Source organism: Phyllobates terribilis, unplaced genomic scaffold, assembly GCF_046119375.1.
Source record: "Phyllobates terribilis strain yellow unplaced genomic scaffold, ASM4611937v1 Scaffold_5__5_contigs__length_657084704, whole genome shotgun sequence".
Classification (NCBI taxonomy): Eukaryota; Metazoa; Chordata; class Amphibia; order Anura; family Dendrobatidae; genus Phyllobates; species Phyllobates terribilis.
Window position 1 is genome coordinate 491,947,677 of NW_027362765.1, and position 20,252 is coordinate 491,967,928.

A 20,252-nucleotide genomic window follows, 5' to 3' on the forward strand; every position below is an offset into this window, starting at 1 on the left:
CATAGGTTCGCCCACTTTTTCCTGACTGCCTATTGGTACTGCGTGCCTTACCTCAGGAAGAGCGCCAAAAAATTGGCCCTGCTGGGCATGAGAACCCCACCTTAGAGGTATCGCTATCAGCCACATCTGCGATGGCTCCAAGCAGCTTGTCACACACCTTGAGCTGGCCAGCAACTTCTTTCTGCTCCCGTTCTAAGCGTCAGCACATCCTGCTCCTCCTCTGTAGTGCCGAGCGGTCTGTGCCCCCAGCATTACACCGGCCCTCTTGTGCTCCTTGCCCAGCATGAGTTTGGGCAGTTTGTTTCCTGGCACTTGCCTGGGAAATTCATTAGCTGGCTAGTACGGTTTTCCACCATTGCACTGGGCATGGGCATCATGGTTTGAAGGCTGGACAATCTGCTTCACCACCTGCCCCCACCTCTACCTTCAATTTACCCTGACCCTTCCTAGGACACGGTAGAGGGATGGCATCTCTAACTAGACGCAAATCCCAGAGGGTAGGTCCGCTCTCCCAGCCAGATTCTGTTTGCCTTCATTGGCCCAGGAGGTCCCAAGTCTGCTCTGGCTAGAAACGCACATCTGCAAGCAAACTTTCTCATTACTCTTTATTTCAGCAACCTCCTGTCTTGTGGATCCTTGCCGTTTCATGTGACTGGGTAGGTTCTGCTCTTGGCAGCTCTGTATTTTCTGGTCTCTCCCAGCGAGCCTTTCCTGCAGCCGCGAGCCATCTATAGTCCTATTCAGATCTTTACTGTGACACTAGGTCCTGTGGGCCTCTCCACACTCTCCTCCTTATGGGACACGATGCATGGATGCTGTGACTAGGACAACTCTGAATGAGAAATTTCCCAGTCAGGCTAGGATGAGGATCAGGCCTCCAAGCTGTCATCCATGACAGCCTTATTACTGCGGTGAATATCACTTATAATATTTCAATGGTGAAACACATGGCTTCACGTATGGCAGACGCAGCTACCTTCCAGGATTTGTGGGACAAGAAAATTCTTACAAAAAAAAAAACTTGGAAGCGACTGTGTGGCCGAGCTGATGGTCTCTATCAGCAGATTTTTCATATGTAATCTGCCAGCACCATAAGGTAGGGACAGAGACCCCAATTCCAGTGATGTATCACTTAGTTCATCAGTTATGATGGTCAGTTTTCTCTGTTGCAGATTGGTGTTGAGTTGTGTATAGCCGATCCCACACCACAGCTTTCTGTGTACCTTGTATAGTGACAGAGCTGCTAATCAGTGCTGGTGGCTTTGTTGGACTACCCTGCACGTGCCAAATTATCCTGTCTTGATCATCTTCTGCTGGTAAAACACTGATAGTATTCCCTTTAACGACCCAGTATCTGGCATACAGCTATGGTACCGCATTCTGGCTAGCGTTCATTATGAGGATTTAGACGCATATTGCTCAGCACATATCACAAGTGAGCAGATTCCTCCAGGCTTCTCGCTCAGACATTGGTCATTTGAGTAGCCATCTGAAACTGTGTGGGTTGAATGGGCAGCAGGTGGCTCAGTGATTTACAATGTAGCCTTGCAGCCCTGGGATCCTCTGCAAATCTTACCAAGGACAACATCTACAAGGAATCTGTGTGTGTTTTCTCCAGATACTCTGGTTTCCTTCCACACTTCAAAGACATATTCATAGGGAATTTGTATTGTAAACCCCAGTGGGGACAGTAATTGGGTCTGTAGAGCGCCATGGACTATGATGGCGTTATATAAGCTTGTAAAATTAAAAGAAGGAAAAAATAAATGTCCTTGGCTGCAGCCTCAAAAATGGACCTGACAGCTATTCCCTGTACTGGTTCTTGGGTGTTTTGTAAACTACTGGGCAACATAATCTTAAACTGGTGGAAAGCATGTTTGCCTGCCTCTGAACAAGCACATCTATTCTGAAGAGGTTAAGACTAGTGTTGAGCATTCCGATACTGAAATATTGGGTATCGGCCGATATTCGCGGTATCGGAATTCCGATACTTAATTCCGATACTTTTACAATATCGAATACCGGAATCGGAAGTTCCCATAATGCCTGCGCTCTGCAGTGTCTCTGAAGGATGACAAGCTGGATGGCAGCGCTCAGCTGAGATCCAGCCTGTCATCAGAATGCCATCCCAGCGTGAGAATATTCTCCTGATTGTTTAAAAGCCGGCGGGCGGTAAAAAGCCGCCGGCTTTTAAACAATCACACGGCCCCATACTGCTTCCCGGCAGCCTCCCACCTCGATCCTCCGCTCCCCTCGCCACCTCCAATCCCAATTAGTAAGTTAGGACCGGGCGGGGAGAGCAGCACCAAGGAGCGGGGAGCGAAGGACCCGGGCGGGGAAGCCGGCAGTGAAAAGACTTCACCGCCAGCTTTCCCGTTCTGTGCTGCGCCGGTTATTTCAAATGAACAGCTGAGGTATCAGGTGATGCTGATCAGCTGTTCATTTGAAGTCGCCGCGGTGCCCTCAGAGGGTTCATGTGAGTTCATGCTTGACTGCATTGCATGAACTGACATGAACTTTCCCACGGCCGCACAGGTCAGCCTCACCTCCCAGACCCGTCATGATTGGTGTGTGTGGGTGTCTGTGCGAGTGTGCGCGATGTCTGTGCGGGTGTGCGCGGTGTCTGTGCGATGTCTGGGGGTGTGTGCGTGCAGGCAGACATAGGCCGATGTGACACTACTACTCCCATCGGCCTATGTCTGTCCCCCGTCCACTCGTGCCAGCAGGATCAGCTCGATGGGAGCAGTAGTTCCCATCAGCCTGATCCTGCTATTTAAATTGCCCTACTGTGTCCCCAATAAATGTTAAATACATGTCATTGGTGGCCAGTGGTTACCTACAATAAATTAGTTCATACATTACCTGTCCCCGCCGATCGCCACCTAAAATAAAGTAAAAAATAAAAAACTACACCTATACTCACCTAGACACCTAATTCCCCGAAGCCATCGATCTCCTGTAATAAAATATAAAATAATAAACCACAACCTTATCCTTACCCCTCCGTAGTAGTCCACGAGTGTCCCACGATGATCTCCAGTTTAGAGCAGCCACATAGAATGTGACCGCTCTGAACCGCTGCCGCCGCTAGAATGACGGGGCCGTAAAGCAGCCCCGTCATTGCATAAGCGGGTTCGCCGGAGTTCAGGCAGCGCTGCTTCGGTCCGCTCCTTTACGGCCCTGCTGTATCGTGAGAAATTCCCACGGTACAGCAGTGCCGTAAAGGAGGTCTCCGGAGCAGCGCTGCCTGAATGCACTCCGGTGACCTCAGTCAGTGGCTCCCGCTGCCGGGAGAGGACGTGTTCCCGGCAGTGTGAGCTTACAGCAGCCATGCACAGCTGTCACCATCTCCAGATGTGACAGCTGTGCATGGGAGATCAGCGCAGGAACGTGGACAGGTAACTATATATTTTTTTTTTAGTAAACTAAGAATTAAATAAAATGGTGTGTTTTATTTCAAATAAATTATTTTTTTCTGGGTGTAGTGTGTTTTTTCTTTTTAACACTTTGTAGGTTAGTAATGGGGGTGTCTTATAGACGCCCATCATTACTAACCTGGGCTTCATGGCAGCTGGCGCTGACATGAACCCCAGCCCTATTACCCCCTGCCACCGCACCAGGGCAGCGTGGAAGAGCGAGGCTAAGTGCCAGAATTGGCGCATCCTATGGATGCGCCATTTCTGGGGAGGCTGACGGCTGGTGTTTCTAGCCTGGGAGGGGGCCAATATTCATGGCACCCTTCCTGGGCTATTAATTTCAGCCCCCAGCTGTCTGCCTAGCCTTTGCTAGCTATTAAAATAGGGGGGACCCCACGTCATTTTTTTGGGGGGGTCCCCCATTTTAATAGCTAGTAAAGGCTAGGTATTCAGCTGGGGGCTGATATTAGTAGTCTGGGAAGCTCCGTGGGTATTACCCCCTTCCCAGGCTTCAAACATCTGCCCCAGCTGTCTGCTTAACCTCTGCTAGAGACTAAAATTATGGGGGATCCCACGCCAATTTTTTTTTTAAATAAATACTTTATTTTAACACTAAATGACATTTGAGGAGTTAATAAAGATGCAGTCCCTAAATTATTATTTATTTTTTAATTAATTTTTCCCAAAAATTTTGACGTGGGCTTTGCTATATTTTTGTATGCCAGCCAGGTACAGCATCCAGCTTCTATGAACGCGCCATTTTCCGGGGTGGCTGCGGACTGCAATTTGCAGCGGGGGGGGCCCAGAAAGCTTGGGTCTCCCTGTGCTGCAGATTCCAGCCCCCAGCTGCCTAGTTGTACCTGGCTGGACACAAAAATAGGGAGAAGCCCCACGTATTTTTTTTTTTTAATTATTTCATGAAATTCATGAAATAATAAAGAAAAAAAGGGCTTCCCTATATTGTTGTGTCCGGCCAGGTACAAATAGGCAGCTGGTGGTTGGGGGCAGCCCGTTCCTGCCTGCTGTACCTGGCTGGACCCAAATATAGTGCGAAGCCCCACGTCAATTTTTTTTAATTATTTCAGGAAATTCATGAAATAATTAAAAAAAAATTGACGTGGGACTTCGCCCTATTTTTGTGTCCAGCCAGGTACAACTAGGCAGCTGGGGGCTGGAATCTGCAGCACAGGCAGACCCAAGCTTTCTGGGCCCCACCCGCTGCAAATTGCAGTCCGCAGCCGCCCCGGAAAATGGCGCGTTCATAGAAGCGCCATCTTCTGGCGCTGTACCCAACTCATCCAGGGCCCTGGTGCGGTGGCTCACTGGGTAATAAAGGGGTTAAGGCATGCCTGCGCTTCTCAGTGTCCGCGGGATGACAGGCTGGATGGCAGCGTTCTGCTGCGGTCCAGCCTGTCATCTCGATGTAGCAGAGCTGGAGCCATCGTGGGAACCATGGAAAGGTAAGGATGAGGTTGCTTTATTATTTTTCTTTTATTGCAGGAGATCGTTGGCTTCAGCTGGAATGGGCGTGATGGTAAGTATGGTTTAATTTAGAACAATAAAGAATTGTGTCTTTATTTCAATTAAAGGACTTTTTTCTGGGTGTTTGTGTTTTCTTTTAACTTTGACTATGGGGTTAGTAATGGGGGTGTCTTATAGACGCCTCTCCATTACTAACCTGGGCTTGATGTCAGCTGGCATTATAAGCTGACATCAACCCCAGCCCTATTACCCCACTGCCACCGCTACAGGGCAGTGGGAAGAGCGAGGCTAAGTGCCAGAATTAGCGCATCCTATGGATGTGCCATTTCTGGGGCGGCTGACGGCTGGTGTTTCTAGCCTGGGAGGGGGCCAATATTCATGGCTCCCTTCCTGGGCTATTAATATCAGCGCCCAGCTGTCTGCCTAGCCTTTGCTAGCTATTAAATTAGGGGGGACCCCACGTCCTTTTTTTTTGGGGGGGGGGGGTCCCCCATTTTAATAGCTAGTAAAGGCTAGGTATTCAGCTGGGGGCTGATATTAGTAGCCCGGGAAGCTCCGTGGGTATTACCCCCTTCCCAGGCTTCAAACATCTGCCCCAGCTGTCGGCTTAACCTCCGCTAGAGACTAAAATTAAGGGGAACCCCACGCCAATTTTTTTTTAAATAAATCCTTTATTTTAACATTAAATGACAAGTACAGTAATAAACACTGTCACTGTACTTCATATATATGTGACTGACATGTTTCTATCTAATCTATGTGTGATTCTCTATTCCTTCTATTCTAAATTGTCGGGTACCGATGCTGAATTGCCGGCCGGCTTTCTTAAAGAGACGGTGCATGAAAACACTATTATTTTTTTTAATAAATCCTTTACACTAAATGACAAGTACAGTAAGCAACACTGTCACAGTACTTCATATATATGTGACTGACATGTTTCTATCTATCTAATCTATGTGTGAAGCTCTATTCTTTCTGTTCTAAATTGTCGGGTACCGGTGTATGCCGCTGATGAATTGCCGGCTTTTCATGTAATACATTCTACATTATTCTTAGTTGTTTTATTTCATGTAGAATTAACCTACAAGGAAAGAAAGGGTTTATTTTCATTCCGATATTAGTGTCCCATTGACTTGCATTGGTTTCCGGTATCGGAATCGGCGATATCCGATACTTTTTGAGTATCGGTCTGATACGATATTTCCTGATATCGGAAGGTATCGCTCAACACTAGTTAAGACCCATCTTTGCTTGCTCCAGCCCTCAGCGTGGTTATATGAGACGGGCATGCTTCAGAGCCTCCTGGAATCCTTTTCAGTTCACCTACACATCAAGGATGGCCACATCTGACAAGATTACGTTGGGGAACTTTTGTTTGGAGATGTCTGGCTCTGCCATGTGCAAGGTTCCTGGATATACAAGCTCGTTTCTATGTGTTCCACAATAGAATTCTTCAGTGCCAACAGACTGTGTTTCCCTTTCTCTGCACTGCTCTTCCAAATACTCCCTCCCGAGAAGAGGGCCTTTTTTTTTTTTTTTTTGCTATCCACAGTCAGAGAAACTTGTATAATCACCTCTTTCTTTGACAGTCGTAACAATTTCCATGGTTTAATTTATCAGACGCATCAGCTTTTCCTCTGCTTTGCCATCGGATCCAGACACTAAAAATTTGGTGCCTTCGTTTTTACTCTGGTGACTTGTTCTAAGGATTTTCACACAGGCATTTATTCCCCTGGAGGGAAGAATGATGATTTCTTATCTGGATTATATAATGAAGACATTTCACATTCATAGAGGCGGTTCCATATGTGCAATTTCAAGCTCTCCTTCTCCAACGAGCTATGATGATGTGGTAGAACAAGTTAAGAGAGTCTTTGTATCAGAAGATTCTTCTATTGTTGACAACTCCTCAGTCTCTTCAGTGGTGCCACTAATCTCACTCTCACAGGGCCGGTTCAATGGCGAGTTGTAATGAAGGATGCCAGTCTCCATGAATGGGGAGGGATATTTGTGGTTTGACCAGTCCAATGAATTCGGTCACTTTAAAGAATATGCACTACTGATCAACGTGCTGAATCTCTGGGCCGTTCTTCCCTGAGGCACTGGACCCAGTCTTTCAGGTCACCCAGTCGCAGTCTAGAGAGACAACATGACAGCAGTCGTCAATTTGAATTTCCAGGCTAGAACCAGGAGCCTAGTGGTTATGCTGGAAGCGGACAAGGGCTTGCAGTAGGCGGAATCTCAAGTAGCAACCTTCTTGGAGTGAACAATTCAATGAGACATCCTCAATCCCAATATTTTTGACCCCCAGAGATTGATTTGTCCTGATGGTTTTTACCTATCTCTGCTTAAGATACGGCCTCCCGGTTGTTGACCTAATGGCCTCAAGACTCAACTGTAAGTTAACGAGGTTCCTATCCATGATACCAAAGTTTTGGCAGTGAATTCTCTTGTCAAAGTCTGAAACCAGTTCAGGCTACTCTTCTCTTGCACTTCTTCCTTGGGTCCTCAAGAATGTCAAGGAAAGCTGCATGTCAATAATCTTCTTCATCTGAGATTGGCACAGATGGACTTGATACACAGATCTAGTCAATCTACTAGTAGATGTTCCCTGGCAACATCTTCTTTGTCCAGCAACACTTCATTTAACGGCATGGCCGTGAAGCCAGAGTTTAATCACCATAGGATTCTTGGGATGCTTCATCCAGACCATACTTACAGCGAGGAAACTGTCCATCTCCCACATTTACCAAAGCACATGGAGAACATACTGTTGTTGGTGTTAGGATTGGCAAGCTCAACCAGGCCATTTTTCACTGTCGCGTGTAATGTGTTGTGTGTGTTTTTTTTTTTTTTAATTAATTTTTTTTTTTTTAAGATTCATATAACTAATATACTGTGCTTTAGTTGCCTTCCGTGGGTCCAGCTGTGTCACTGTCACTGATGGGCTGCAGCGGTAATGTCACATCGACAATGCTGCTCCTAATCGCTATGCTCAGTTACATTTTCATAAAAAAAAAAAAAAAAGTTTTGACATCTTTTAAACTGGTATTACTGTCTGATTAGTTTGACAGGATATATCATAACCTTATGGGCTGTAGAGGTCTACCCCCACTGGTCCTGAGGAAGAAAGGGCTGAGGTCAGTTTGGCCTGAACTGTGCCCACTGCCATCCACTGTAGAGGAGAACGCTCCCTTTAAGTTAATGTTGCTGTGAGCGTCTTGGTGTAAGGAGGCTGTGCTGATGAATGATCATGTCATGGCATAGCCTTGCCACATGCCATCACTTACAATGATGGGAGTACCCCTTTGACCATCACTTGTGAGTGCAGACATTCCGATTGATCTTCTGATTAGTGATGGTGTTTTTCATTCTGTAGACTTCAATTTGTCATCTTTAATTGCAGGCACAAAGGTCGATGCTGGGATTTTACCAAGATCAATGGAAATGCTGTTTAATGCAATTGAAGGGAAAGTGTATTCAAAGATGGATATTAAACCTCACCGATGTAGAGACTACATAAGACTGACCAAAGAACAAGTGAGAGCAGAGAATGCATTTAAGAATGGAGTCCTTCGCCACACTAAAGAGGTAAGTGATGTGTATGCTATGGTTGGGTCAGTGGCAAATCTGCTTTACCCAAAATGTTCTCTTTTCTGCATGATGCTTGTGGTGTTTCAGTTATGCACATGTAAATGACAAAAGGTTACGATGAGTAATCATTGGTGGGACAATAAGATTTTGTGAAATTCTGGCAAAATTCTTGACCGGACCAACTTTTGACAATTATTAAATGAACTGCATCTTTGTCCTAAATTGTGAAAGTTCACCCTCTAACTGGAATCTCACCAGGTTTTCCTACCCCATCTGAGAGCAACATGATGTAGGGGCAGAGACCCTGATTCCAGTGATTTCACTTACTGGGCTGCTTGATAAAATCAGCCTTTATCTGCTGTAGATCTACCAGTTCTATGAATGTTGGGTTCAGTAATAACCTCACCTACACCACGGACAGCTTTTGTATTCACTGTGCATAGGCAGAATCAGTGGTGGGGGCAGGGTTATACAGTACTTATGAATATGGAAAAATACATGGCAGCAAGTTTAATCGTCCTTTAGTGGTGGTCTCCTGCTGATAACTGTGTTTTTTTTTTTTTTTTTTTTTTTTATAAAATCTACAACAAGCAGCCCAGTAAGTGACACAATGCTGGAATCAAGGTCTCTTTCTCTACATCATGCTGCTCTTAAACTAGGTGTCAAAAACCTGCTGATTCTCTATAATACCAATTTGTAACTGAATAGATAGCTGTGTTCTTTTACATGGAACTTGGTCCCTGATTCCCCCCCCTCCTTATCCCTATTACTTTTTGGGCAAAGATCCATATATTTTTGTTCTTTTGGCGAGACTGATAAACCTAGAAGTAGCCAAGCACAGCACTCATATCTGTCCCGTAGACACTAAATGGAGTAGCAGCGACCGTACCACTCCATGGAGTAACATCATGGGGCCCCACGTAATCAGACATCTATCATCTATTCAAATAAATGATAACTGTTTTTGTGAAAATGCCCTGTCAATAAAAAAAGACATGAAGTAAGCCCTTTTTGGGATTGTTTTTTAATCATCTATTACAATATTGGAAACTGTTGTGACAAATATGAAAATGGGCGGTATCTGTTTAGAGCAGGGGTCTCAAACTCAGCTGGGCATATGGGCCGCACACGGAAAAACACTTAATTTGGGGGGCCGCATTATTTGCATGACAAAGTGACATTTTTAGTGATACCTTTTTATTTTCTATACACCTTTTGAACTGGTCCTCATCTTGCAGACATGGTCCCCCATACGGCAGACATGGTCCCCCCGTCCTGGTCCTTATCTTGCGGTCAGGGTCCCCGTCACCCCATACTGCGGTCAGGGTCCCCGTCCCCCCATACTGCACACAGTGCCCCCCTGTGCTGTATTTCACATGACAGAGAAAAAAAAAAAAAGATTCTCTCCTGTCCTCCGTTCCCTCGGCGTCCTTTATACACCTGTGGCCTGCAGGCACAGACCCCGTAACGATCGTGGCTCTCTCCAGCAGCCGCCGACATCAGCGCTGTAGTGCAGTGTATTGCTGCTCAGAGACCAGCTCTCTGCACAGCAATACCAGTGTCAGCCGCCGGCCTATCAGAGGCCAGCAGCTGACATCTGCGTCCCAGCGCAGCGGCGTATGACGTCACTGTCATGCGCAGAGGTCAGCTGCTGGCCTCTGATAGGCCGGCGGCTGCACTGGTATTACATAGTTACATAGTTAGTAAAGCCGAATAAAGACTTGCGTCCATCAAGTTCGACCTGTTAGTTCTGTAATTGCTAAAGTTGATCCAGAGGAGGGCAAAAACCCCAAATGATTTGGCCAATCTTCACCTGAGGAAAAATTCCCTCCCGACTCTGAAACCAGCAGTCAGAATAAATCCCTGTATCAACCTACTATTTTATTCTATTTTTAAGTATATGCTGAAATCTGCCTGGTATCTAGAAAAGCATCCAGTTCCCGCTTGAACTGGTTTAGTGAATCCGACATTACCGTCTCCTCACTCAGTGAATTCCATATTCTCACTGCTCTTACCGTAAAGAACCCCTTCCTATGCTGGTGCTGAAACCTTTTCTCTTCCAGTCTTAGTGAATGCCCTCTTGTTATCGTAATATCCCTCCTTTTGAACAAATCCCGGGCAAGATCTCTATACTGTCCCCTAACATATTTGTACACATTTATTATGTCCCCCCTCAACCTTCTCTTTTCCAGGCTGAATAGTCCTAGTTTTGCCAACCTCTCTGGGTATTGCAGTCCCTCCATTCCCTTTAATAATTTTGTTGCCCTCCTTTGTACCTTTTCAAGCTCATTTATATCCTTTCTATATATTGGGGCCCATAACTGAGCACAGTATTCCAAGTGTGGTCTGACCAGTGCTTTGTACAGTGGAAGAACAATGGTCTCATCCTTTGCAGCTATACCTCTTCTGATACATCCCATTACCCTGTTTGCCCTTACAGCAGCCGCCTGACTTTGGGCACTCCAATTTAGTTTGCTGTCAATCAAGATGCCCAAGTCCTTCTCCATCTCTGAATTCCCCAATGATTTCCCATTCAGTGAGTACTGGTGACTTCCATTTTTCCTTCCCATATGTATGACCTTACATTTCTCCTTGTTAAACCTCATTTGCCATTTAATGCTCCACCTACCCAGCTTATCCAAATCCCTCTGTAGGTCTGCACTGTCCTCTTTTGTATTAATTGTTTTACATAACTTTGTGTCATCTGCAAATATTGATATTTTACTATTTATCCCGTTGACTATGTCGTTAATAAAGATATTAAATAACATTGGGCCTAGTACAGACCCCTGTGGTACCCCACTAGTGACGCTTACCCAATCTGAGTATATTCCATTTATAACCACCCTCTGCCTTCTATCCTTTAGCCAGTTAGCTACCCACTTGCAGACATTTTCCCCCAGCCCCATTATTCTCATTTTGTATAGCAACCTATTATGTGGCACGCTATCGAACGCTTTTGAGAAGTGGAGATACACGACATCCACTGGTTCCCCCTGATCTACTTGAGAGCTAACCTCCTCGTAGAAGTCAATCAGGTTTGTTTGGCAGGAGCGATTCCTCATGAATCCATGTTGGTTCGGGGTTAATAGATTATTAGCATCAAGATGCTCCATGATTGCCTCATTAATAAAGCCTTTAAAAATTTTGCCCACAACGGACGTCAGACTCACCGGCCGATAGTTTCCGGCGTCACTTTTCGCTCCCTTTTTGAATATTGGCACTACATTCGCCTGTCGCCAATCAAGTGGTACAGACCCAGTCTCAACAGAGTCCTTAAATATAAGATATAACGGTCTGTCTATCACATTACTTAGTTCCCTTAGTACCCGTGGGTGTATGCCATCAGGTCCTGGTGATTTGTTTATTTTAATGTTACTGAGGCGTTTCTGTACCCCAGCTTGGGTTAGATTTGTCATACTTAGTGGAGGATTAAGTTTGTCTCTTCTCATTTCTCCTGTTAGTTCGATTTCCTTTGTGAAAGTTGACGAAAAAAATTTATTTAATAGATTAGCTTTATCCTCATCTTTCTCTATGATTTTGCCTTCATCACTTTTTTATCGGTCCAATATTATTCGATTTAATCCTTTTACTATTTATATACGTAAAGAACAGTTTGGGATTTGATCTACTTTCCCTAGCAATACGTCTCTCTGTTTCCTCCTTTGCTATTTTTATTTGTTTTTTACAGGTTCTCGTTTTTTCCTTGTAACACATTAGTGCCTCCTTACTGTTTTCCTGTTTTAATCTCTTGAATGCCTCTTTTTTGCTATTTAACGCCCCTTTTACGTTCTTATTCAACCATATTGGTTTCCTCTTATTTCTGGCCCTTTTATTCCCATACGGTATATACCTCTCGCACTGAGTATTCAGAATTCTTTTGAAGGTTTCCCATTTACTATTCGTATTTCCTTGATTAAGAACTTTGTCCCAGTCTATAAGTTGATGGTTTTCTTTCAGCTGATCAAACTTTGCCCTCCTAAAGTTTAATGTTTTTGTTGTTCCCTTATTGATAACCCTACTGAAGGGCATTTTGAAGTCGATAATATTATGGTCGCTATTACCTAGGTGCCCCCCTATCTGTACCTCAGTTATTCTATCAGGCCTATTAGTCAATATTAAGTCCAACACGGCCTTCCCTCTCGTTTGTTCCTGCACTAGTTGGGAGAGATAATTATCCTTGATATTTGTCAAGAACCTTTTTCCTTTCTGCGATCTACAGGTTTCTGTTTCCCAGTCAATATCCGGGTAGTTGAAATCCCCCATTACAATCACTTCATTATGTTTTGCTACTTTGTCTATTTGTCCTAATAGCAGTTTCTCATTCTCCTCTGTTATATTGGGTGGCTTATAGCAGACCCCCAGTAATATTTTATTATTATTTTTTGCCCCCTCTATCTCTACCCACATGGACTCGACCCCCTCTTCTCCCTCTCCTATATCTTCCCTTAGTCTGGGCTTTAGATGTGACTTTACATATAAGCAGACTCCTCCGCCCTTCCCCTGTTTCCGGTCCCTTCTAAATAAACTATAATCTGTTAAATTTACCGCCCAGTCGTAGCTATCGTCTAGCCAAGTCTCTGTTATACCTACGATGTCATACCTCTCCTCCGATATAAGCGCCCGCAGCTCATCCGCCTTGTTGGTCAGCATGCAAGATAAAACTTTGGGGTTATTTAGCATCCTATTCTTCTCTAACGATCTAACTATACTATCCCCACCCCCCTCTCCACCCTCATTATATTCACTTCTCCCCTTCCCCCTTGCTTGCCTCACATCCCACCTATTTCCTTGGTTTCCCCCCCCGTCTCTAGTTTAAAAACTCCTCCAACCTATTAGCCATCTTCTTCCCCAGCACCGCTGCACCCTCCCCATTGAGGTGCAGCCCGTCCCTACGGTAGAGCCTGTAGCTGACAGCGAAGTCGGCCCAGTTCTCCATGAACCCAAACCCTTCTGCCTTGCACCAACTCTTTAGCCACTTATTCACCTCCCTAACCTCCCGTTGGCGCTCCTGTGTGGCTCGCGGGATTGGTAGTATTTCTAACAAAACTACCTTGGAGGTCCTTGCCCTAAGCTTCCTACCTAGATCCCTGAAATCATTTTTAAGGACCCTCCATCTACCACTCACTTTGTCATTGGTGCCAATGTGGACCATGACCGCTGGGTCTTCGCCAGTCCCACCCAGTAACCTGTCAACCCGATCCGCGATGTGCCGGACTCGAGCGCCAGGGAGGCAGCACACCGTTCGGCGATCCCGGGCTTTGTGACAGATTGCCCTGTCTGTCCCCCTAATAATAGTCACCCACTACCAGGACCTGTCTAGCCTGCCCTACACTCCCCCCCCTCCCCCTCATTACTGGAGCATACACTCCCCCGGCGGTCAGAGGATCTGTCGTGCTCCAATAATGCCGGTTCTGAACCAGCCTTCCTATACTTCTTCCCTCTATCCCTTCTAACTGTTACCCAGCTCCCTGCCTGTTCAGCCTGCGCTTCCCCACTAAGCTCCACCCCCAGTGTTGACCCATTGAGTGTCTGCTCGGTGAGCAGCAAACTCCGTTCCATGTTGTCGATGCTCCTCAGTACCGCTATCTGAGCACTTAGATCCAGGATTTGGGCTTCCAAGTGCACGATATGCTCACATCTCTCGCAGCAGTATGGATCCCTGAGCGGTAGCTCAGGGAATGCATACATTGCGCAAGATGTACACTGCACGGCTCCGGCCAACATGGACGTCATTCTAAATATGGGGATACAGTCAGTATATATGTACAAGTACAAAACACAATTATTTATATATAGGTGTATGGACGGGGATCAATTAGGGATGTGCAAGTGTATCGATTAGATATCGGCGCGGGATCAGTTAAGTATGGACGGGGGATCAATTAAGTATCAATTAAGTATGGACGGGGGATCAGCTGAGTGGGTCAGGTGGATTAATTAAGTATGGATGGTGTGTCAATTAACTATGGACTGGGATCAATAAGTATGGACTGGGGAAATAATTGTGGACTAGGGAATCAATCAATTAATTATGGACAGGGGGTTAATTAAATAGGATGGAGGGTAAAGCAAATAAATAGGTATGGACGGTGGGTCAATTAACTAAGGACTGGGGATCAATAAGTATCAATAAATATGGACTGGGGAAATAATTGTGGTCTGGGGAATCAATCAATTAATTATGCACAGGGGTTAATTAAATATGGTGGGGGATAAGGCAAATAGATAGGGACTGGGGATGAGTAAAAGTGGACAAGGGGAATCTATTAAATAGGACAAGGGGGATCAATCAATTATGGGCTGGGGGGGTCAATCATTTAAATGTGGTCAGGGGGATCACTTTAATATGGACGGGGGGTGGTCGGGGATCAATTAAATGAGGACGGGGGGGTCAATTTAATGTGGTCAGAGGGATCAGTTAAATATGGACGGGGGTGTTCAGGGCAATCAATTTAAATATGGACGGGGGTGATCAATTAAATATGGACGGGGGGTAATCAATTAAATATGGACTAGGGAATACAATACAATTACATTACAGATACAAATACAATACAGTACAGTACACACTTGGGTTCAGTAGGGCCGCTTATCGCGGCCTCCTGCCCCTCACTCACCTCCTCTAGGGACGCTGCACGCTATCACAGCGCGCTTGTCCCTCCGGTCGCCTCTTACCGGTCCTCCTGATCACCTCCTGGTCACCACCACCTGTCACCCTCCGCTGGCCGGCACTGCACGCTGCCACAGCGCTCTCTTGCGCTCGTCCCTCCGGTCGCCTCCTACTGGTCCTCCCGGTCCGCTCGGTCACCTCCGCCTGGCTCTCCTCCCTTCCCAGGAGCTCTCTCCACACACAGCACAACTCTTGCAGCACATGGCATGCTCCGCCTCCACCACTTCCTGTCAGGCCTCCTCCCACTTCCTGGGTGGCTGGTCTCTGCGCAGCAATACACTGCACTACAGCGCTGATGTCGGCGGTTGCTGGAGAGCCGCGATCGTTACGGGGTCTATGTGCCTGCGGGCCGCAAGAAGCAGCCGGAGGGGCTGCATGCGGGCCACGTGTTTGAGACCCCTGGTTTAGAAGGAATCAGAGGACCTATCCTTGTCTCAATTCTTAGCTCTTTACATAAAGTTGTATGAAAATGAGTCTCTGCTATGAGCAAATCTTTCTCTTCTATTAAAAACTATACATATTTAATTTTTTTAGGTTGACCCTCAGTGCACTATTCGAAGTAATAACAGAACTTCTGAGGATACTACAGTCTTTCTTAATGATGAAGGTAATATATATCGCTTTAATTATTAAGTGGATTTAAACCTTCTCGATATCCATCGTACATGCATGGAGACGGTTCTGTGTATTTCAGATGTCTGCTGCATTTCACAGCCAGCACTTTCCTTTAACAGCAGCCATTGGGGCTCACTCTCTGATCTGCTGTTTAACAACGTAAATACCTCTGTCAATCTGGATAAAATGACTGAATGGGCAAACACTTGGCAAATGAGATTTAATGTAGAGTAATGCACCTAGGATGAGTAATCCTATTGCTGCATGTACATTAAATGGGAGTATACTCAGGACTACAGAACAGGAGAAGGACTTGGGTATTCTAGTTACAACTATGCTGAGCAGCAGTACTCCATGTCAAGCAGCAGCAAACAAGATTTTAGGATGTATAAAAAGAGGGGAAAAAAAATCCCGCAATCCCAACGTACTGTTACCCCTCTATAAATCACTGGTGAGGCTACATCTGGACTATGGGATCCAGTTTTGGGCTCCACATTTTAAAAAGCATATTCAGAAGTTAGTCCGTTCAAAGGCGGCAACTAGATTATTACAAGGCATGGAAGGCCTCTCATATGATAAGAGGTTGGAAAGTTGGTCTTGTGTAGCTTAGAAAAACGACGCCTCAGAGTGGATCCCATTTACATGTATAAATGTGTATGTTCAGTACAAAGGACTGGCACATGACTTATTTCCAAAAGACCATACTAAGGACCAGGGGGCACTCATTGCTGGTGGAAGAAAGCGATTCCGGCACCTAAACAGGAAAGGGTTCTTTACAGTCAGAGCAGTCAGGCTGTGGAATGCCGACCACAAGAGGTAGTGATGGCCGACATAACAGCCTTTATACAAGGGACAGGATGATTTCCTCGATACACACAACATTGTGGGTTACAGTTAAATTAGTGACAAAGTGTACAATTGGAGGAGGAAGATTGAATTTGAATATTCAACCTATGTAACTGTGACTAACAGCAGCATTTAAGTGGTGCCTATCGGACCCCTCACCCACTACACTATTATGGGGTGTGATGGATTGACATGGCAGCTATTGTCCTACTGCTGGCTCCTGACACTGCCAGCTTTTGTGTGATAAACCTGTTGTGGTACATATCTGTCAACTTTATACTGCAGACAACAAAACTGAATAAATGCCAAGGAAAGTACGCGTGGCCTCCTGTTTTAGTTTTATTTTTTTTAAACCCCTACTTATATGGACAAGAGGATGACACTAATCTATGCCTGCTCTTGGCATGTTCAGTCCTACTCCCCACATCCAGCTCACTTCAATGTCCTCTATCCTCTGTAGAGCATCTAATAGAACTAACATTCTGTCCTGCTTATCAGGGAAGGAGCAGAGGCTTGCTGTAGTATAGCTAAGAAGACTAGTCCACCAGGTAAAATATGAAAAAAAGGGAATTATATTGTGAGCTGCCAGAGGGGGGAGGAGACAGATTCCGGAGGCAAGCTCTGGACAAAATCAAAGATTACCAGCAGCACCAATGGTTTAAAACTGCTAATAGCCATCCATAACTTCAGTATTAAAATGATTCATGGGTTTAACCCTTTATGATAACCCTGCTTCTTTATTGATAGTTTATTCTTTATTACTCTCTTGCTTTTATTCCATAGCTGCGGGACTTCCCAACTCTTCCCGAGTCCTCTCTGAATTTGAAGAACGTGTCAGGGAATGTGAAGAGTTCAAGTTAGATGTGGATGGTTGTGTGAAATTCTCTGTCTGGGTTTCGTTTTGTGAAATCTACAATGAGTGTATTTATGATCTTCTGGATCCCGTGACTGGTGAAAAGTCTTATAAGAGAAAAACGTTAAGGCTGGCCCAGGATATAAAGGGGTTTTCCTTTGTTAAAGGTGAGACCTTTTCATTAGTATTTTCCATCTTGCCATACCTTTTGATTCTCTGGTGCTGCATTTTCCAATGTTTTCTCAATCTACTTAGGATTGAAGCCTGTGTATGTTCAGCTGTAATAATTAACTAGTTCAAGACCAGGACACTTACTCCGCTCCTGACCAGGCACTTTTTTTAGTTTTGTGGGTTTTTTTTGTACATGCGGTTTAAACAGCTGCTTAAAATCACCCCCTCCCCCATACCGTAAAGAACCCCCAAATACATTTTATAATTTTGTTCCCCTTTCTATAACAATTTTATATATTGGCAGGTTTTTTTTCTATTTTCTATTCTTTTTTTATAAATAAAATGTATATATAAATATGAATGAAATATTTATCTATTGAAATATAGAAGTACCCCAATGTAATACAGCTCCTTTTTTTTAAAATCCAGATCTCCAGTGGATACAGGTGTCGGATGCTAGAGAGGCATGCAGAGTTCTTTCTCTGGGGAAAAAGTTCCAAAGTATCGCATTTACCAAACTAAACAGTTCATCGAGTAGAAGGTAAGCAATCTTCAAAACCATGGAGGGAGATACAGCTAGATTTTGCATCAGTCCTCTGCAAGCTAGATATACTTCTTCAGATAACGTGTTCTGTTCAACCAGTTTTAAATTTATTTATTTTTTTTCCTTCTACAGTCACAGTATATTTACGGTCCGTCTCTTAAAAATTGAAGATGCAGATGTTCCTCGCGTAGTAAAAGTCAGCGAGTAAGTGAAGGAATTGATGTACATATTCGCAATTTTTTATTTTTTTTCTCCTTTCCATTATCTTGGATTTATCTCCGTCTCATGGTCTTTTATCTTCCCTTTTTGTATGTTCTTAAACCCCATTGAATATGTATATGAAGATGCATGAGCGTCACTGCTATGGAAAGTACTTAAGAAAATAAATAAAAAAACAAACACCTATGCAGGGTTTTAAGATATAACCTCTATCTTTTGATCTATTCCAGAGTAATTACTCCATTTAAATTCATATGCAAATGAGGCATGAAGTGCTCTGGACTTGATGGAGCACATCTTGAGCCTCCCGAGGTTGCTTCTTTGCCCAGGATAAGACTCTTTAACTTGATTGATAGCTCACTGTCTGATTTCCTGCCTAACGTGACACAATAATCTAACAGTCAAGCTAAAGAGGCTAGTCCTGAGAGTGAAAACTACTTTGAGGGACAGTTTCTCAGGAAGTGCTCTGTCACACCCAGAGCACTTAACACCTCATATCTACATGAGTTTAAAACTCTGGTTTCTTCAGGATGCAGCCAAAAAAAAAGATAAAAAGGGGTCTGTGGATTCAGCTTTTAAAGCCTTCTTTTAAATGTTGTCTGGATGGCTAGAATTGTATGTTTTCTAACTGCAGATCCATCTTTTAAAAGTGTCTTTTAAATACTTTGAGAAACTTATGATCAATAGTTAAAACTGCAAAGTGCTTGTTTACTTATTACATTCTCAATATTCTCGAATGGACGAATTTTTATTTTATAATTTACTTCTTGTTGTGTATGTTACCAGCCAGGAAGAGTTAATTAGTGAAGTGAGGTGATGGACTTGTTTTAAAAGGATGTGGTTTTTCAATCATGTTTAAAAATGTGGCGGCTGGGATTTAGTCGTATCATCTGAGGTAGTGTATTCCCAAAAAATGGCACATCACGAGAGAGGTCTTGGAGACGGATTTACGTAGGTTTGGATTACAGAGGATGTAGTCTTGGATCATTTTCAGAACTGAGAGCACAGGTCGTGTTATGGACAGAGATGAGAGAGGGACATAGACTGGTGCAGAACTGTGGAGAGCTTTGTGGGTAAGAGAGAAGTTTGAGTTTGAGTGTATTCTGCAGCAAACTGGTAACCAGTGCAATAACTGGCACAAGGTGGAGGTAGGTGTGTAGCGGCTGGACAGAAATCAGAGCCCGGCTGCCATATTCAGGACGGATTGGAGAGGAAAGTCTGGTTAGTGGGAGACCGATCAGTACAGAGTTGCAGTAGTAAAGACGTGAATGAATAAGGCCATGTTCACACTAGACTTTTTTTTTTTTTTTATGCTTCCCCCCCCCCCCCCATGACGCCACCACGGAGAGAGGGGATCCGCCCTTCATGGACAGGAAACCTACAGATAAGAGGGCGGTACCTCTGTCCCGCATCAGTTGGTTTCCTGTCCTTGACGGGATCCTACAGTTCCGGAAGGAGGCATACCTGTGGGGTGCCTGAAGATCTTAGTGGGATGCCAGTCCGATTCAGGTAGCGGGGGTTTCCTGCCTCGGCTTGTGCGGTGCCCTGATGCTGCACCGCTGGGGTCAGTGGTTTTTTAGGGTGTGCGGGGTGGGGTCCAGACGAAGAGGTCGGGGCCTGCCAAGATGCTGTGCTGGACCCCCCTGGTTGCGGCTGGTGGAAGCGTGGTGCTGCCCGGCGGCGTTCTGATGAACTTCCGGGTCTGCCGCGCATGCGCGAGCATGCCGGGCGCCTCCTGATGACGCGGTGCCGCAATGCATCACTGGGAAACCAGTCTGCGCAGGCGCGAATGTCCCCCCGCAGGTGCAGAGGAGGAGGGGGTGCCGGATCACCGCA

At 45.1% G+C, this 20,252-nt stretch overlaps 1 protein-coding gene across 5 annotated transcripts in view; it reads left to right on the forward strand.

The window, feature by feature from the left end:
- KIF20B (kinesin family member 20B) overlaps window positions 1-20,252 on the forward strand; it is a 125,564-nt gene that overhangs the window by 19,082 nt on the left and 86,230 nt on the right. For all 5 annotated transcript variants that reach the window (XM_073685535.1, XM_073685538.1, XM_073685539.1 and 2 more), the window contains exons 6-10: window positions 8,308-8,492; window positions 15,703-15,775; window positions 17,413-17,649; window positions 18,083-18,194; window positions 18,330-18,401. In XM_073685535.1, the coding sequence (XP_073541636.1) occupies window positions 8,308-8,492; window positions 15,703-15,775; window positions 17,413-17,649; window positions 18,083-18,194; window positions 18,330-18,401 (679 nt within the window). The remainder of the gene's footprint in view (window positions 1-8,307; window positions 8,493-15,702; window positions 15,776-17,412; window positions 17,650-18,082; window positions 18,195-18,329; window positions 18,402-20,252) is intronic.